This window comes from Protopterus annectens, chromosome 7.part0, assembly GCF_019279795.1.
Source record: "Protopterus annectens isolate FY-2018-M chromosome 7.part0, PAN1.0, whole genome shotgun sequence".
NCBI classification, from domain to species: Eukaryota; Metazoa; Chordata; order Ceratodontiformes; family Protopteridae; genus Protopterus; species Protopterus annectens.
Window position 1 is genome coordinate 27722005 of NC_056739.1, and position 17044 is coordinate 27739048.

Sequence of the window (17044 nt, forward strand, 5' to 3'; positions counted from 1 at the left end):
TCTTTCATGATTCTTCACAATATATTTGTTCCGTTTTTTTTCACTGAATGATCAGGCATGCAAGAAGCTGTGTACTATTAATATTTATCTTAAAGAGCATGAAATCTGATTTGAAATTTAATACATAACTGGACAAAGGTCAGTGTTGTGTCACAAGTTATGCTGATAAATTCCATTCGGTTATAATTACTATTCACTGAGATTGTAGATAAAAAAGTCTTCTTCTTATCCAAGTTCTTACTACACAGTGACAGTTTACTTCAGTTTTTCAAACATGACCTGGCTGTTTCTGAAACAATAGTGACTGTGAAGATGATCAGCTCTGATGAGAAATGACTGTTCACAAGCTGCCCTTAAGGTTAAAGAAAAGAAAAACACAGAAAATCACAGCAACAAATGTTCGACCACCAAAAGGTGCACTGCTTTTCTTGTCAACTGTGAAGTGCAAAACAGAGGAGATTTTCCACACTCCCCCAAAAGCAAAATGTTTATTTTTAATGTGGAAACCTACATACGCTTTGGTTGTATTTTTTACAGCATTCATTAAGTTAAACTTTGAAGTACCTGTGCCACCCCTGAATCTTAGCCATGTGATGTAACAGGTCTAATTAGCTGGTGGTTAGGGAATTATCCTTCTGCACCACCGAGCCGGTCATAATGTTAAGAATGAAGTGTGCCATCTGCATCATAGAAATGACAGGAAACATGTTAGAAGTCTTTGGGAAACCCTTTCACCCCCTTTGAGATGGAACAAACTTCTGCGTCAGTGAATTATTTTATTTATTTATTTATTTTTACCTTTTTTAGTTAAGTAACTGCTTTGGGTGCCCCTTTGCAAAGAGGTGGGGCAGGGCTTTGAGCACCACTTTGCAAAGAGGTGGGGCAGGAGCTATCATCTTGCTGCAGCTTTCGGACTGTTGGACCAAAACCTGCACCTTGTCCTGCTGGTGACCCATTACACTCTTGCTGCTTCACAACTCCTGGACCCCACAGGCTTGGGCTCATAGTTCCTCAGCTGCTGCCTCTCTGGTTCCCCCTTAAAGCTTTACTAGGGAACACCCCCCCCCATCCAACCCACTCACTGCAACTTTCAGTTTGAGTCACCAGTGTGAAAAGGTGCCTTGTCTGCCATCGGTACCTACATGTGGAATGGTCACACAGCAAAGCACTCAAGTGCGGCTTGTTAACACAATTGAACTGTGAGAATTCATTCATTTCATTACAGTTCCACTGTGATTATCTGTGCTGGCAAGCTCTAAGTTAAAACACCAGCAGCAAAACACTGTACCACCAAAGCAGTACAATAGTAACGAGATGGGAGAGCTTCAGCTCCCCTAGCCCCTCGCCCCTCGCCCACCCCACCCTCTGGTAAATCCGTCATTGCAGACTATTATGTCACATAAACTTTTCCAGGCTGGTGAAAAACAGACTTTACAAATGGAAACTGTGAATGTACAGCATTAAAGACAGAGGGAAATTGTAAGATTTGACAAAAGCTCATACTCGTAGAAGTAGAGAGTGGCAAACTCAAGAAGATAGAAAGTAGGTCTGACTTCAAACTTGGCTGAGGTAGAAAGATCTCAGAGGAGGGGAAGAGTTTATAGGTTCATAGGTAGGTACTAGGCTATCTGCCTGAAGGCATTTATAAGCCTAGCCAGAATGTGTGCCGCTCCCTTAGATTAGTTCCCTGTGCCTCTGTCCAGCAGAGCCACTGAAGTGATCCCCGAGGTAAACTTTCTGTTTCCCATCCACTCATCAAGGTTTCTTTTGAAGATTGGGATCTTGTTCCAAAGCATGGGAAGTCTCTGGGACAGGAATCTATCCCTCCAGCATGTCCTATTTATTGTTGTGGTGAGGTTTAGATCCCTAGAGCGTGTAGCTCAAGGGGATGAGGTTTTATTTAGGTGGAGCATGTCCATCAATTCTGGGTTGGACATGGCCTTGTATGTCAGGCAGAGATCACCTCTGAGTAGGTGGTATGCAACCGAGTACAGCTGTAGTTTCTTCAGTTGAGCTGCATAGGGTATCTATTTGAGGCCAGTGATCCTCTTTGTGAGGTACTTTTGTGGTCTTTCCAGCTGCTGCAGGTGTCTTGTAAGGTACATCACAAATGGAGCGTTGTCCTCTATGATGGGTCTGATGAGTGATGAGTAGAGGGGCACAATGACCTCTTTTGATCTGGATGCGAACCCTTTTATGATTAGGTGGGGCATGTAGATGGATTTTCTAACCACTTTGGCAATGTGATTATCAAAGGTGAGATTACTATCTACTTGGGTCCCCTCTTTGGCTCTCATGAAAGTATGGAGAAAGAACAGAGGAAACAATAGACATTGTTAAACTTCTGATACATCAAGTAGTTGGGGGTTGGCTGAACAAACCAAGTAAGAGTTTTGGTACTTAATATTTTTGTGATGCTGAATACCTTAAAGTGCTGCATTTCACAAAATTACTGTACTCTGGGTTCTAAATTGTCACAGACATAATAAAACACTATTTTTGCTTAATTCAGCTACTGAGTTTAACTTTGACATCCCCCTAGACCAGATGCATAATCTGAACGTTATTTTGGCTTTAGCATAATATGTATGTTGTTTTTTCAATCTGTTTTGACTTTTTCACACTATGCATGGGATAATGACTGAAGCTAATGCTTAACAAGTTGAATACAGGAATTGCTGAGTGCACTTTCCTTATTAAACAGACCAGCAGGGTTCCTTGAAAATGCCTGAGGAGGAAAATCTGAAGCTGATGGCTAAACTGCATGTTTATGATTCTTTGTTTAGTACACATAATAAATTAAGTCAATGACTATGTCTAGGGGGAAATACTGCATTGGGTAATGATCGATGACAATGTATACAGTTCTTTTAAACATGAATTAGATATTTGTCATATGCTACATAATGCAATGTTGAAGCAATAAGTGTAAGCTTAAGATGTAAGGGATGGCATTTCATACTTGAATGTTCTATGCTGACAAATGAGTGAATGCTTTCAGTATGGGCCCAGACGTGTACTTAGGAATTCCACTAGCATTTGATGTGGAGGGCATTTAATAAATGGAATAATTGCATACAGGAGCACTCCATGTATGCGACCAGCTATTAGTGTTTCAGGCATCAACTCAGCTTTGGGAACAAGGTATAGATTCAGGGGGGAATCCAAAGATCTTGCTAGACCTTGTCCAGGAAGAAGCAAGGGGTAGACAAATTGAGATTTTGTAAATTTGTATCCTTTGCTGACCAGGTTAGTCTCATCACTTTTTAAATTAAACATAAAGTAAAACATCATCACAGTTGATTATACACCCCCCCCCCCAGGTCAGCCAATCAAACCAAAAGAAAACTGTTCCCATTCATAAAATTATTCCATATCGAAAACATGAAATAAAAATCCAATCTATAAAATAATACATGAGTAAATTAAGAAATCTTTAAAAAAAAAAAAAAAAAAAAAAAAAATATATATATATATATATATATATATATATAAAATATTATCTCTCCAAAGCTTTTGATTTAAGCAAACAGGAGATGGAGACTTGTTTGAGATTCAGAGTGGTTGAGGAATCTGTATCAAGGACAACCCACCAGTGGGGTCCACAACAATCCAACAGGGGTCTGAAAAGGGGTGGCTCCAATGCTTAGAGGGTCAAATCAAGTGGGAATTTCCATGGGAGGAGATAACTACCCCAGTTCATCTTGTTCATTGTGACATGAACAGTGTTCAGCTTCTACCAGTTAATATGATCTTAATCAATGAAAAAGACTTTAAAATGATTAATTTTTCATCTGATATAATTGATACTATGTGTTGTGACCTGTTTGCTAAAGACTTGACATTTATTCCTAAAAAGGCCCTGGATATGGATGACACTGTCACTGATTTGAAGCAGTATGTTAGGAAATTGAATTTTAATATTTTATTTCATGATTGTAATATTAGTAACCCCTCTGAATATTTCAAGCACATTCAACCCCACAGCTGCTTGAAACATTATGTGAAACTGATGTATGTAATTTAAAATTCGATAATGTGGGTAATTTGATTGAGGAAGAAATTAATAGATTAAAAGCAGTAAAAATGATAAAAGTGTTAGAATCATTTTATTTATTTTATTTTTATTTATTTTACATTTGTTGACCGGGCTAGTCTAGCTGGATATATGTCCATTTTCAGTAGAGGCCCGGGGAGAAAAGCTCCACACATAACATAATAATGACAGACAGACATATTGTTAATAAAGACATACAATAAAAATAGAATTATAAATCAATTTTGTTAATAAAATCAACATACATTAAGGAACTCAAACAGTTTAATATCATACATAATGTTTGGTCAGTTTCAAAGCATTTTACCTAGTACATAAAGGTTATGCAATAAGGCAATTGCCATATGGATAACAGTTGAAGCTCAGAAGGGTAGAGTAGTAGAAGGAGAATGTAAGATGAATAAAAGGGAAGAGGCAGGGGTTAGGAAGAGAGAGGAAAAGAAGGAAGACAGTCAGGAGGAGGTGGGAGAGATGGGAGAAGTAGGTCAGAGCATAGTGGGACAGCAAGGGAAAAGAAACAGGGTAGTTGCTAATTAATAAGCAAAAGAAGGGTAAAAGGAAAAGAAAGGGTGGAGAGACGGAAGTTAGCCTGCAGTACTACAAGAACAAAGCCAGTGGTTTTGGAAGTACAGTTTGATATGTTGTCTGAAAAGAGGTAAGGATGAGATTAGAGTTAACTCCTTGGGCAGCAAATTCCATGCTCTTCCTACAGTATTGGTGAAAAGAGAGTCACCAGCTATGTTGTGGGCCTTTATGGGTTTGGTCATAAGTTTACAAGAGGAACGAAGAGAGGTAAGATTGTTATAAGGGAGTAAAAGTTGTGAAAGTATAGGGGTGTTGGTAGGTTGGTACAGTAATTTGTGGGCAATAGTAAGTTGTGAGATAATAAGATAGTTTTGTAGTTCCAGCCAGCCTAAGTGTTTCAAATTGTGGCAGTGATGGGTTCTAAAAGGGTTACCAGTGGCGAAGCGGGCAATGTTATTGTAGCAAGTTGCTAGTTTGTTTAGATTAGTTTTCTTGAGGTTGGTGAAGATAGGGGAGGCGTAAAAGAGAGTAGATATGAGATGGGAGTGAGCAATAGTAGCTCTAGTAGATGGGGTGAGAAATGGTTTAATACGGTATAATGATCCTATTTTTCTGTTAACTGATTTGATGGTGTTGTTGATGTGTTGGTCAAAAGAGAGATTGTTATCAATGGTTATTCCTAGTAGTTTAGTTGTGGGGTCAGGAGAGATGACAGTGTTGTTGATTGAGGAGATGGTGAAGTATAGTGGAGAGGTACGAGTGGTGGGGGTGAAGAGGAGAAGTTTTGTTTTTTTAGCATTGAGAAGTAGGTATCGTCTAGTGAACCATGTTTCTACTGTGTTGAACATAGTTTGAGTTAGTGAGATTAGATCTGAAGAGGAGGATGCTGAGCAAATGATAGTGGAGTCATCTGCGTATTGAATGCAGGTAGCTTGAGGAATTACAGAGTGGAGATCATTAATATAGAGGGAGAAGAGGAGAGGACCAAGAATGGAGCCCTGAGGGACTCCAATAGCAATGGGCAGTAAGGAGGAGATGTGGTTTTCCCAACGAACAGCTTGTTGTCTGTTACTGAGGTATGACGTAAACCATTTGATGGCAAGGTTATCAAATGAGAGGGATTCAAAAATGCTAATTAAAGAAGAGTGGTTGACCATGTCAAAAGCTTTAGAAAGGTCAATGAATAAGGCAGAAGAGAATAGATTATTGTTGCGATTGCTGTTAATGGTATCTACAAAGGAAAGGAGGGCAGTGGTGGTGCTATGGTGAGGTCTAAAGCCATGTTGACAGTTAGCTATAATATTGTGAAGAGAGAGGTACTGTACAAGTTGCTGATGAATACATTTCTCCATCATTTTTGCTAAAGGAGAAAGAAGAGCAATAGGTCTGAAGTTAGAATAGTCAATAGAGTTACCGCCTTTGTGTAGAGGGATTATATGAGAGATTTTCCAGATATGAGGGATGGTTCCCTCTTGGATGGTCCTATTTATGAGTATAGAAATTGGGTAAGCAATTTCTTTGGCTGCCTTTTGCAGAAAAAGGGAAGGGAGCTTGTCGGCAGAGGGGGTACAAGGTTTCAGTTTGAGAATAAGTTTATAGATGAAGTTGGATAAGGGGGTGGGCTTGTAATTATGAATAGTGATTATTCTAAGAAAACAAAGGACATTCTTCATAGTGGTTCTCACGAAGTGGCCTCATTGAATGAGTTAAATGAAGCTTATAGACAAATAAAAGAATGCTTGCAACATTTATTCATTCAGGGTAGTATTTCTATAGACGAGTTACATTTTTTGAACGTACCCTATCCTATTATAGCAAAATATTGAAGCAGTTTTGAGGAATAGTTTTATCCTATTTGAGAAGGATTTTTTCTTACAGACTAATAGGAATGGCTATGGGGTCAGCATGTGTGTGTGTGTGTGTATGTGTGCGTGTGTGTGTGTGGGGGGGGTTATGCTAATATAATTATGCTGCAGTGGGAGAAAAAATATCTGTTTAATTCATCATATTTTGCCTTTTGTCAGCTGTATACTGATTTGTTGGATGATTTTTATCTTATGGAATTGGCCAGAGGAGGAGATTGACTTTTTGTTGGAATATATAAATGCTATAACCTCCTCTTTGCGCTTTACTTATGTTATCAATAACATGAGTATTTCCTATTTGGATGTGTAGCTCACAAAAGATGTTTATCATAAGAGACTTGTGTCACAAGTCTTTTGTAAAGAAACATATTCAAATAGTTTATTACATTTCAATAGTGCTCATCCATTTATACAAAAACAAGCTTTGATAAAAGGGCAATTTGTACGAGCGGCCCGGGTGGTTTGTACTTCAGAATTATTTTTGGATGAATGTGAGATATTAAGGAACATGTTCCTTAAGTGTATTTTTATTGTATCATGGTTGTGGTCCTCCTTTTACTGGACTGCTTTTGAATTGCTAGAATTTTGAATAAAGACAAGTATGTCACATGATACATTCTATTCTATTATTTTATATGTTGAATAATGCCTGTGTTCCATTGTATCATATATGATCATGTGTATTGAATTGTGTTTAAATGTTTGGAACTCTCAAAAGGCAGTGAGTTTCTTTGTACTTAGTTCATTCATCAGTTAGGCCAAACTGCTTCGATATTAGGGTCATCTGTCTGACTGGATGTTGACTGAAGTTCAGCCTGTTAGATAACACATCTACTGCAGGTCTTCATGTTGCTGCTTTGGTTACAATTTTATCAGCTGATGTAAATTCAAGATGTTCATCTAAAGTACTACACAGCCACTGATGTTAATTGGAGATGGCGTACTCCACCTGTGCCCTTAGACCTTCATGGCTATATACAGCTGTACTATTGTATATACTAGGGGTGTGTGTGTGTGTATGTATGTGTGTGTGTGTGTGTACACACATTATATATATATATATATATATATATATATATATATATATATATATATATATATATATATATAGACACACACACACACAACTAGATGGAGATTGATATGTATAGATAGAGATATAACTATATGTGTGTATATCTAACATAAATGCATGTATGTATTTGTTAGATATACACACATATGTGTGTATATCTAACATAAATGTATGTATGCATTTATGTTAGATATACACACATATGTGTATATCTAACATAAATGTATGTATGTATTTATGCTAGATATACACAGATATATTTGTGTATATCTAACATAAATGTATGTATGTATTTATGCTAGATATACACACATTTGTGTATATCTAACAAATGTATGTATGTATTTACGCTAGATATTCACACATTTGTGTATATCTAACAAATGTATGTATGTATTTATGCCAGATATTCACACATTTGTGTATATCTAACAATTGTATGTATGTATGTATTTATGTTAGATATACACACATATATTTGTGTATATCTAACATAAATGTATGTATGTATTTATGCTAGATATACACAGATATATTTGTGTATATCTAACATAAATTTATGTATGTATTTATGCTAGATATTCACACATTTGTGTATATCTAACAAATGTATGTATGTATTTATGTTAGATATACACACATATATTTGTGTATATCTAACATAAATGTATGTATGTATTTATGCTAGATATACACAGATATATTTGTGTATATCTAACATAAATGTATGTATGTATTTATGCTAGATATTCACACATTTGTGTATATCTAACAAATGTATGTATGTATTTATGTTAGATATACACACATATATTTGTGTATATCTAACATAAATGTATGTATGTATTTATGCTAGATATACACAGATATATTTGTGTATATCTAACATAAATGTATGTATGTATTTATGCTAGATATTCACACATTTGTGTATATCTAACAAATGTATGTATGTATTTATGTTAGATATATACACATATATTTGTGTATATCTAACATAAATGTATGTATGTATGTATTTATGCTAGATATTCACACATTTGTGTATATCTAACAAATGTATGTATGCATGTATTTATGTTAGATATACACACATATATTTGTGTATATCTAACATAAATGTATGTACGTATTGACTTCTTTTCAGTGGAATTTGAATTTGTCATCTTGCATATTATGGTACTTTGACATTAACTGGTCTTGTTTCGATTCTAGGCCATTACTCGTACATAAACCTCATTAGTCATGCTGATGCTATAATTTAGCTTGTTTTGTTTTTATTTGTTCACATATCAGATCAGTTCAAGCTGATCATTAAGTGATGTGGAGTCACTAGTGTTAGCTGGTGCTTGGTGTTCTATGCCTGCGGTTTTAGACTCGTGTGACATTTCTTTTACAAACCACCTTCACCGATTTCAGTGGGTGTTGTCTCTTCTCTCTATTCTTTTTCTTCTATTGTTTGCTTTGCATCATCTTCTCCTGTCTGCATTAAACCCAGCAGCTAAATGGTTAGCTGAATGAGATTGGTCAGCATTCAATAGATGCTCTAGATTTGCTGCCTCTCGGGAACTTTATGTGGGTGAGGAGTCGGGGGGGGGGGGGACGGCCAAGGCATCTCACTGTCTGCATGTTGTGAAACCTTTTTTTTTTTTCTCTTGATGTCTTCCAGCTTTCGCTAATTACCACCAAACAGACCTATGTCTGTTATTGCATCTATATCTTATAATGTGTAACTTACTCATGTCCTTAGCCTTCCCAAAAGACTTTTTTTCTAAATACATCCAAATAAAAGGATAGTATTGACCATACCCTTACACATACTTGGGACAAAACACGGAAATCTGTTTTTGTCCTTCATACCCACTCACCACCCCTAAGCAGATGTCGTGCAGGTGATCATTGCAGCATAGATCCTTCCTTCTGTCATAACTCTGGGGTCTAGTGCTTTTGCTGCCATCTCTATGCCCATTTCATCTATCTCTTCCTGTAAATATAATCTTTTGGGTTGGCGTCATTCTTGGCACGCACTGCATATATTGCTGATAATGTTTTTTTCTTTAGGCTTGATGAGTCGGGGAGTAAGGCAGGACCATGTGACAGTCTCCCCTCATGCTTAACATGTGCATGTATCCCTAAATTCAGGTAGTTTGTGAGAATCCTGGAAGGCATCCAGTACATGATACTTAGTATCCCAAATGTGACGATTTACAGATCTTTTCATGCTGCAGTGGAGTGATGTTGGGGTTTGAGTCCCACTTTCTTGAACATCTTAACCTTTTAAGCTTTCAGGTTTCACTTTCCTGGTTTATTTTCTCTCTTTTTACTCACTCTTTCTGCATCATACAAGTTTTAGCATGTGGGGTGGTAGTTACAGTTATTTTCTTTATTTATATTTCTGTTTAGTTAGCAGATGAGTACATTTAGAGAACCGCTCATCCACATGCTGGCCATAAGCCTAAGGACTATTGGGTGTTCCTGCTGCCCTCTTACCTGCCTCACAGTGTGTTCACTTCCACACAGTGTATTGTCAGCTCACAGATGTCCCTTTCCACTGGATAGAGGAGATGCTGTTCTCCATAGTACATTCTGGTCTCAGATCCCCTTCTTGGACCTTGATGTTGGTAGTATGCATAGTTTATTCCTGTTCATTTAATACACAAAATGTTTTTGGTAGACTAGGTTTGTTCTGACTAACGTTCATACAGCAAATAGGCAAGGTAAATGTTGTGGTCACTATGTTTAGCTATCATACATCATACCATTGCAAAAATCTGAAACTTCGTCATGAATGGGTTAGGTTACAAACTTCAGAGACAGAAATTTAGAGCCTTGTTAAAGGACCTGAGGGTATGTGTTTGTGTAATGCAGGAAAATCATATGCCCCATGAGTAGAGAAGTTGGAAATGAAAGAATTACCTTTCTCATTATACTTTGTCTGACAGACAGTGTTGCTGTGGTGACCACTGTCTGATGAATTGACAAAGGAACTGGAGCCATGAAGCCATTTTGACTTAGGACTTTGACAATGTATTTTGGTGCCAGATCATTTGAATGGAGATGTCATTGTGAGTGGTTCATTTTACAGTCATATCGCTGGCACAATAGATTATATTTTGCTCATGCCATTCAAGGATCAGTCTGGACATTCCTCATATTCAGACTGCTATGCATATTCCTCTTGCACCACGGGATGCCCTGAGGCTTTGCCTAGTGCTTGCTCTGCATGAACAGAAGGCCCTTGATAGGATAAGCTGGTCTTTCTTCATGCCACTTTGGTGGAGAGGAGTGTTTCACCTGAAGTATGATCTTATCAATAGGTCATTGACTTGAACTCCTTCCTTTTAGCCTTCATAAAAGCTAACAGTGCCATCCCTCTTAGTCTTTTTTTTTTACTTCACAGCTGGCCATCAGCTGCCACCAGCTCCACTTCTCATACACTATGTCTACTGGATCCAATTCAGCCTCTCCCAGGGTCTACCTCACTGATGATCAGGGCCACTGAGGAGATCAGGAGTGTGTCCTAACTGACACCCCCCCCCAAGGCAGTGTCACCACATCCCCATTTGCTGCCTTTCAGGAGTATGTCCTAACTGACCCCCCCTGGCAGTGTCACCAGATCCCCATTTGCTACCTTTCAGGAGTGTGTCCTAACTGACCCCCCCCCATGGCAGCATTACCAGATCCTCATTTGCTACCTTTGGGAGGTGAATGTGCAACCTCCCACCTAAGTGTCTCACCAGTCATGCAGAACAGAGCTCCCCAGACTCATACACTGCTTCTTATAGCAGTGAGTCTAGGTTGTCTCCCCTCACCTTGTATAGGCAGTCAATATCATTCCCATGTGGCCCTTCCAGCACTCATGCTGCTAATTGAACATGGATCATCTGGGATGCAGTAGGGGGCTTTATCCCTCTTCGCCTTGGCATAAGTTTGGGATATTCCTTAGCCCCATTTCTATTCAGCTTATTTTTAGAACCACTGATTTTGCTCATGAAGCAGGAGACAGCTATTCATCCCAACTGGAAGTATTCCAGTCAAGTTATTAGTCTACCCAAGCAACCTTCTTCCCACTGTCGACTGCACCCATGTTCTGCAAAGCATTGGTGAGTATTGTCTGCTTTCTAATTACAAGTGTAACAGAAGTATAAGTTTGCTTACTTTTGCCATGCTACCATAAAGGTATTCATTCTGTCTTTGGTCTGATGTGGTCACTAGATGACTTCATTATGGTGGTGACCAACTTTTTGTTGACCATACTATTATGAAGCAAGCTTTGCTTACTGCAGTTAAACTCCATTTTCTCGGGGATTTAGAAAGATGGCCCTCTTCCCCCTCTTTTATGGGCAGGACTAATGCCATCAAAATGACTGACATGGTTCTATTGGCTTACCGCTTTGTATGCTGCCTAATAACCTTATATGTGATTGGTGTGTTGATTCACAATCGCAAGCCTTGCAACAGATTCCACATCGCATTCAACACTAACAATCACAACCCTAATTTTAAGGGGGATCCGTTTCCCAAACCCAAAGCATACTATGCAATAAATGCTGCAGTATGCAGTATTTCTAAAAATACATTTTTGTTATATTGGGAAACTCCAGGGCACTCTGCATAGTCTGAGCATGCACTTCCCAATAATCTTCACATTAATACTTGGGTCCTTCTGTCTCAACATCTAGTCGCAGACCTCCTCAGAAGAAATGCTATCCTCAATTTACAGATAGAGGCCCAGACCAGAGCCCTACTTCACTTGATGTGAGGTGGATATTGGGTTATTCTGTTACATAATTATCATCCAATACTTTCCAGAAGTTACCATACTCCAAGCTCAAAGTAAATTGAAAAAAGGCACTGTGGCGGACATCTTATTGATATTAATTTTTTTCTGCAGATACCATCTTGAGCCTCACTTTGCTGGCAAGGTAAATTTCTTGATATCTGTTTTCAGAAAGCACAACAAATTGATCATGATCAGAAAACTGGTTGCAATCCTCTACACAAACCAGTAAATTGCATAGTAAAACACTCAAATAGTATGTATGACGCATTCTGTCTGAGAGCCTTCGTACTTCCAGCCAAGGTTCTTGCTACTCTGCTCTGTGTCTCCCACTCAGCAGCCATAAGTCATTGACTGGACTTAGTAGTGGCATCCATTGGTGTGATGGTGCAGGCCTGAAGCAGCTGCTGTTGGTCTTGGGAGTCAAACACAGAAGTTAAGTTCTCCTTAGATCCACTCATTTCTATCCTGTCCCGCTTCATATAACCAGTAGCAAACAGCATTGCCTTACGCCTTCATTTTCTAGTTACAGCACGCAACTTAATTATGTGTGTATAAGAAAATCCAAGTCACATTTCTTTTCCTGGCAAGATGAGAGTTTACATTAAGGGTAAATTAAATGTAGAAACTGCATTCCGTCCCACTACCGGCACACCAGCAGCTTATAGAATTGCTCTTCCTGCCTCTGGCACAGCCCCTTACTAAACTTTAACTGACATTCGTTACAGGACTGGACCTAATGGAGAACACTCAGTATACTAGTAGTTACAACTGCAGGCAAGATGCTAAGACAGTGGGAAAATAAAATGCAAAAAAATAGTGCTGCTGTGGTTAATCAGCTGAAATATCTGCTACTCATACAGAACTAAATCCTGCCTTGATAAACTGTAAGTTCATTGGTTAACAGGTAGCTTCTAGACTTGCAGTCCAGGATACCTTCAGTAAAGCTAGCCCAAATTGCCACTTACCAAAACACTGTTTGGTTAAGTGACTTGCTCAAGGTCATGCATGAATCAAATGAAGGCTGAGAGAATCTAATCCTCTACCACAGGAAGGAGCTTATCAGCTCATCACCTAAATCTTCTGCAAATGTTGTGTCTTTCGGCTTTTCCTGGTTAGGGGTCGCCACAGTGGAACTTCGGTCCGCTAATGATTGGCAGCAGAGTTTTATGTGCTGGCTTGCCGGGTCTAACGCACAACCTTCAACGAAGGAACGCCCATTCACGCATGTCGCCACACAGAAGACGCTCTAACTGAGAATCAAACGGGCAACATCTAACTGTGAGGTGACAACGCTACCACAGCACCACCACCGCAGTATTTTAAATACAAAAAATAAATGAATAAGTCAAAGTGGGAAAGGAAATGTCCAAGCTTTTCAGTGCTAACATGTACAGTAAATGCTAACATCAGCAAACTAGGACATATCTTTTCCTACTTAGTTAGTGTGGTTAATGGGATGCAAGTTGTTAAAGTGTAACCGTCCCATTTAAACAGGGCCATGTGAAAACCTTAAGATGACTACACATTGCCATGGCCTACCTTGACTTTAATCAAAGCTCTTTGCCTCAGTTCCACACATCTAATGCCTTTGCCTCAATCCCATATAGGCAGATTGTAGGAGAACTGAACAGTGTGGGGGTAGAAAGAAAAAACATGGCTGTTGAAGTAGTTCAGGAGCCCAGTCCAGGTCCAGCACTCTCCAGTATGGCTTGTTTTGGATATATATGAAGGAAAAGGGAGCAGATCAAACTCTCTGCTGCTGATTCAAAGATAGGTGCAGCAGCGTGAAATGGGGGGAAGTGTCTAAGGAAAGATTTCAGAAAGCTATGCAAATGGGTAGACAGGGGATAGTTTAGGTATATGCAGACAAATGCAAAGTACTGCACTAAGGCTACAAAATCCCAGGAGTGAAGTATCACCTGCAGGGAAAGGAACTGATGACGACTGAGCAAGAAAGGGATCTGGGGTGTGGATCCCACATGGAACGGATAGGGATAGACTGTAATGGCAACAGGAGATGATGCCAAGTGTATCTTCAGGGGGAATGACTTTAGAAGCAGAGGGAGAATGCTTGCACCCTCAGTGCGGTGGTGAGACCACATCTTAAATATAATGTGCAGTGTAGAGGTTGTGCAAGGAAAGTTTAGCATCAGGCTGCTGGGATGCTGAAAGAACGTTAGAGAAATTATATGACAAGAGTCTAGTAAACAGAACACTTGTCAATGGAGAGAGAGAAAAAAAAGCGAGAGCTAAACATGGCACTGATGCACAAATAATAAAGGGGTCCTCATCGACAGGAAAGAGAGTGAGTGGACACAAGCAGTAGATTGTAGGGAGTTACTACTCCCAGGATTTGTTTTTTTAGGGTGAGGATAGCTGACTCATGGAATGGTCTAGCAGAATGGGTGGTACACATGAAATCCTCAGAAAAAAAGGAAAAGGGGAAGGGACGGAGGGAGGAATGTAACATTTTGAAGTCACTTAAAGGGCAGACTTAAGTTTACTGACTTTTCCTGCCATGAAGTTAATTTAATGTCATTTATAATAAGCAGTTGTTTGTACATACATTCAAACTTTTTCTTACTTAATATGTATGGATTATTTTGTACACGGAGTGTCTTAATTTCAAGTCTTATGTGTCTAGTTTGTAAATGTTTTAAGAAAAGCAATGCATCATGTCACATTTAAATATACCGAACCGAATCTTACCCGTCATCACAATAAAATCGAGCAACTGCTCCAAATGTGATGCCACCTTCAAATTCTATTCTTCCATTAGGCAAATCTTCCAGAGAACCACAGCTCCTTGCTTTAAGGGAATAAAAAAGAGAATATCATTCACTTACATTCTGTTTTGACTTAACTATTAAAATAAACAAAACAAAAAGCATGCAGTTGTTTAGTATGTTTCTTGCAAGGGACTATTTAACTGATGTTTTATGAAGGAAATGCATACCATTGTTTGTACATATAAAGATCAGAACCATTGTGTGTACGTACAGACAAAAATTAGAACCACTGTTTGTACAAACAGCAAAGATTAGAATCATTGTATGATCACACAAAGATTAGAAGCATTGTTTATATAAACACTAAGATTAGAACCATTGTTTTGTGCAAACAGGCAAAGATTAGAACATTTGTTTGTATGAACAGGCAAAACTAGAAGCATTGTTAGTACAGACAACACAAAAGATAAGACAGCTATGATTCTGACTGTGCCCTAGTTAGCCCTGGTTTCACTAATGATTTGTGCTGCTGGAGGAGCCTGTTAATAGGGAATAAATCTGAGTGGATGCTTGCAAGGTCATGCTTCCAGGGAGGATCCTGTTGCTGGTATGCAGGAATGTCACCTGTTGAACTCTAGGTAGTGCAACTCCTCAGCAATGGAATTTATAGTGATTTGAACGTGTGCTGAAGACTGCACATAATTTAGGTATGTATATAGGTATGTGAAAGTATGAAACCACCAGGTAACAATGCAGTGCAAATGCTAGAAACTGAGGGGAGAGCTTGTGCAGAAACATGGTCATAATGCAAATATTAAAAAAGCCCTATAGTTCTAGATGCATGGTGACTGTGACCTCTCTGTTTTTACCTTTCCCTTGCTAGCTTACAGATAGCAGAGGTGGAGGGACAAATGTGTGTTTAGGGAAAATGAAGCTGAGGATTACAAGTAAATGGAAACCCCCAGAAAGGGTGACATAATATTCAGCTGGGAAACTACTGGTCTGTGCTAACAATAACAGTTCAGCAGAGCTGTTAAAATGATTAACAATGGTTCAGCTACTGATACCATATGCAGCACAGCTGTTTGCACTCTATACATCTGGGCTGTGTGACAGAAGGAACCATATGAAGATAAATTCAGTGAGCAGTGTGTGCCATGTACTGTCTGTGATATATGGCAGAACCATCATAACAGAGGACAAACACAGTTACAGATCCATGAGAGTAGGAAAAAGGATAGGAAGAATTTGTACTACACAAATATTACTGTCTGGTAAACCCAAGCCAGCCAGAAGGTAACACTGACACAGGAATTGGCTACAAGAGACTTGGATGTACAGTATCAAATCTCTTCCGTAGTTTCATTTATGGAACTGGACAGTTAACTGGTCAGTGAATTCCAAGTAGGGCATCTTTGCCATGACTTCTAGAGAGAGACTGATTGTTAGTCACCCCCTTAATGTAAACTCTCATCTTGCCAGGAAATAGATATGTGACATGTATTTTCTTATACACACATAATTAAAAACTGACCATGCCTTTAATTTCTCTAGATACAGTTAACATATATACTAGCATCTGCCTCTTTCATTATAATTTTATTTTCTTTTATTACTCCTAAAGGAGTTGCTCTCTGTCTGAAGATATCAGAAATATAAGTGGAATGGAATGAAGAAGGCAGTTTGAGCAATTTGTCAAGGCTATACCTTGAGGTCTATCTAGTAGCAGGCATTTGTGACTTCACCTAGGAAGCCATTTTTATAACATGCTATTATTTTAATTGTTGTATTCTCCAGTGCATGTATATTATTGCAGGTCTTGGGCACACCAAGAATTATTTTATTATTATTTTTTGTCTCTTAGTGGAAAATCATTTAGTTTTGTTTGCATTTCTACCTCTGAGCTTTGAAAGGGTGAAGTCTGATAATTCACTCTATGAAAAATGACACTTGAGTCTGTTTGCCAAGAATAAGGGATCTCCTCTCCTGGAGTATCAGTTTGGAAACATT

General features: G+C 38.7%; 1 protein-coding gene across 1 annotated transcript in view; it reads right to left on the reverse strand.

Annotated features, from left to right (window-relative positions):
• The window catches only part of LOC122805775, an 889800-nt gene that overhangs the window by 288461 nt on the left and 584295 nt on the right, over positions 1 to 17044 (reverse strand). The window contains exon 15 of the mRNA XM_044076042.1: positions 15015 to 15114. Coding sequence (XP_043931977.1) covers positions 15015 to 15114 — 100 coding nt within the window. The remainder of the gene's footprint in view (positions 1 to 15014; positions 15115 to 17044) is intronic.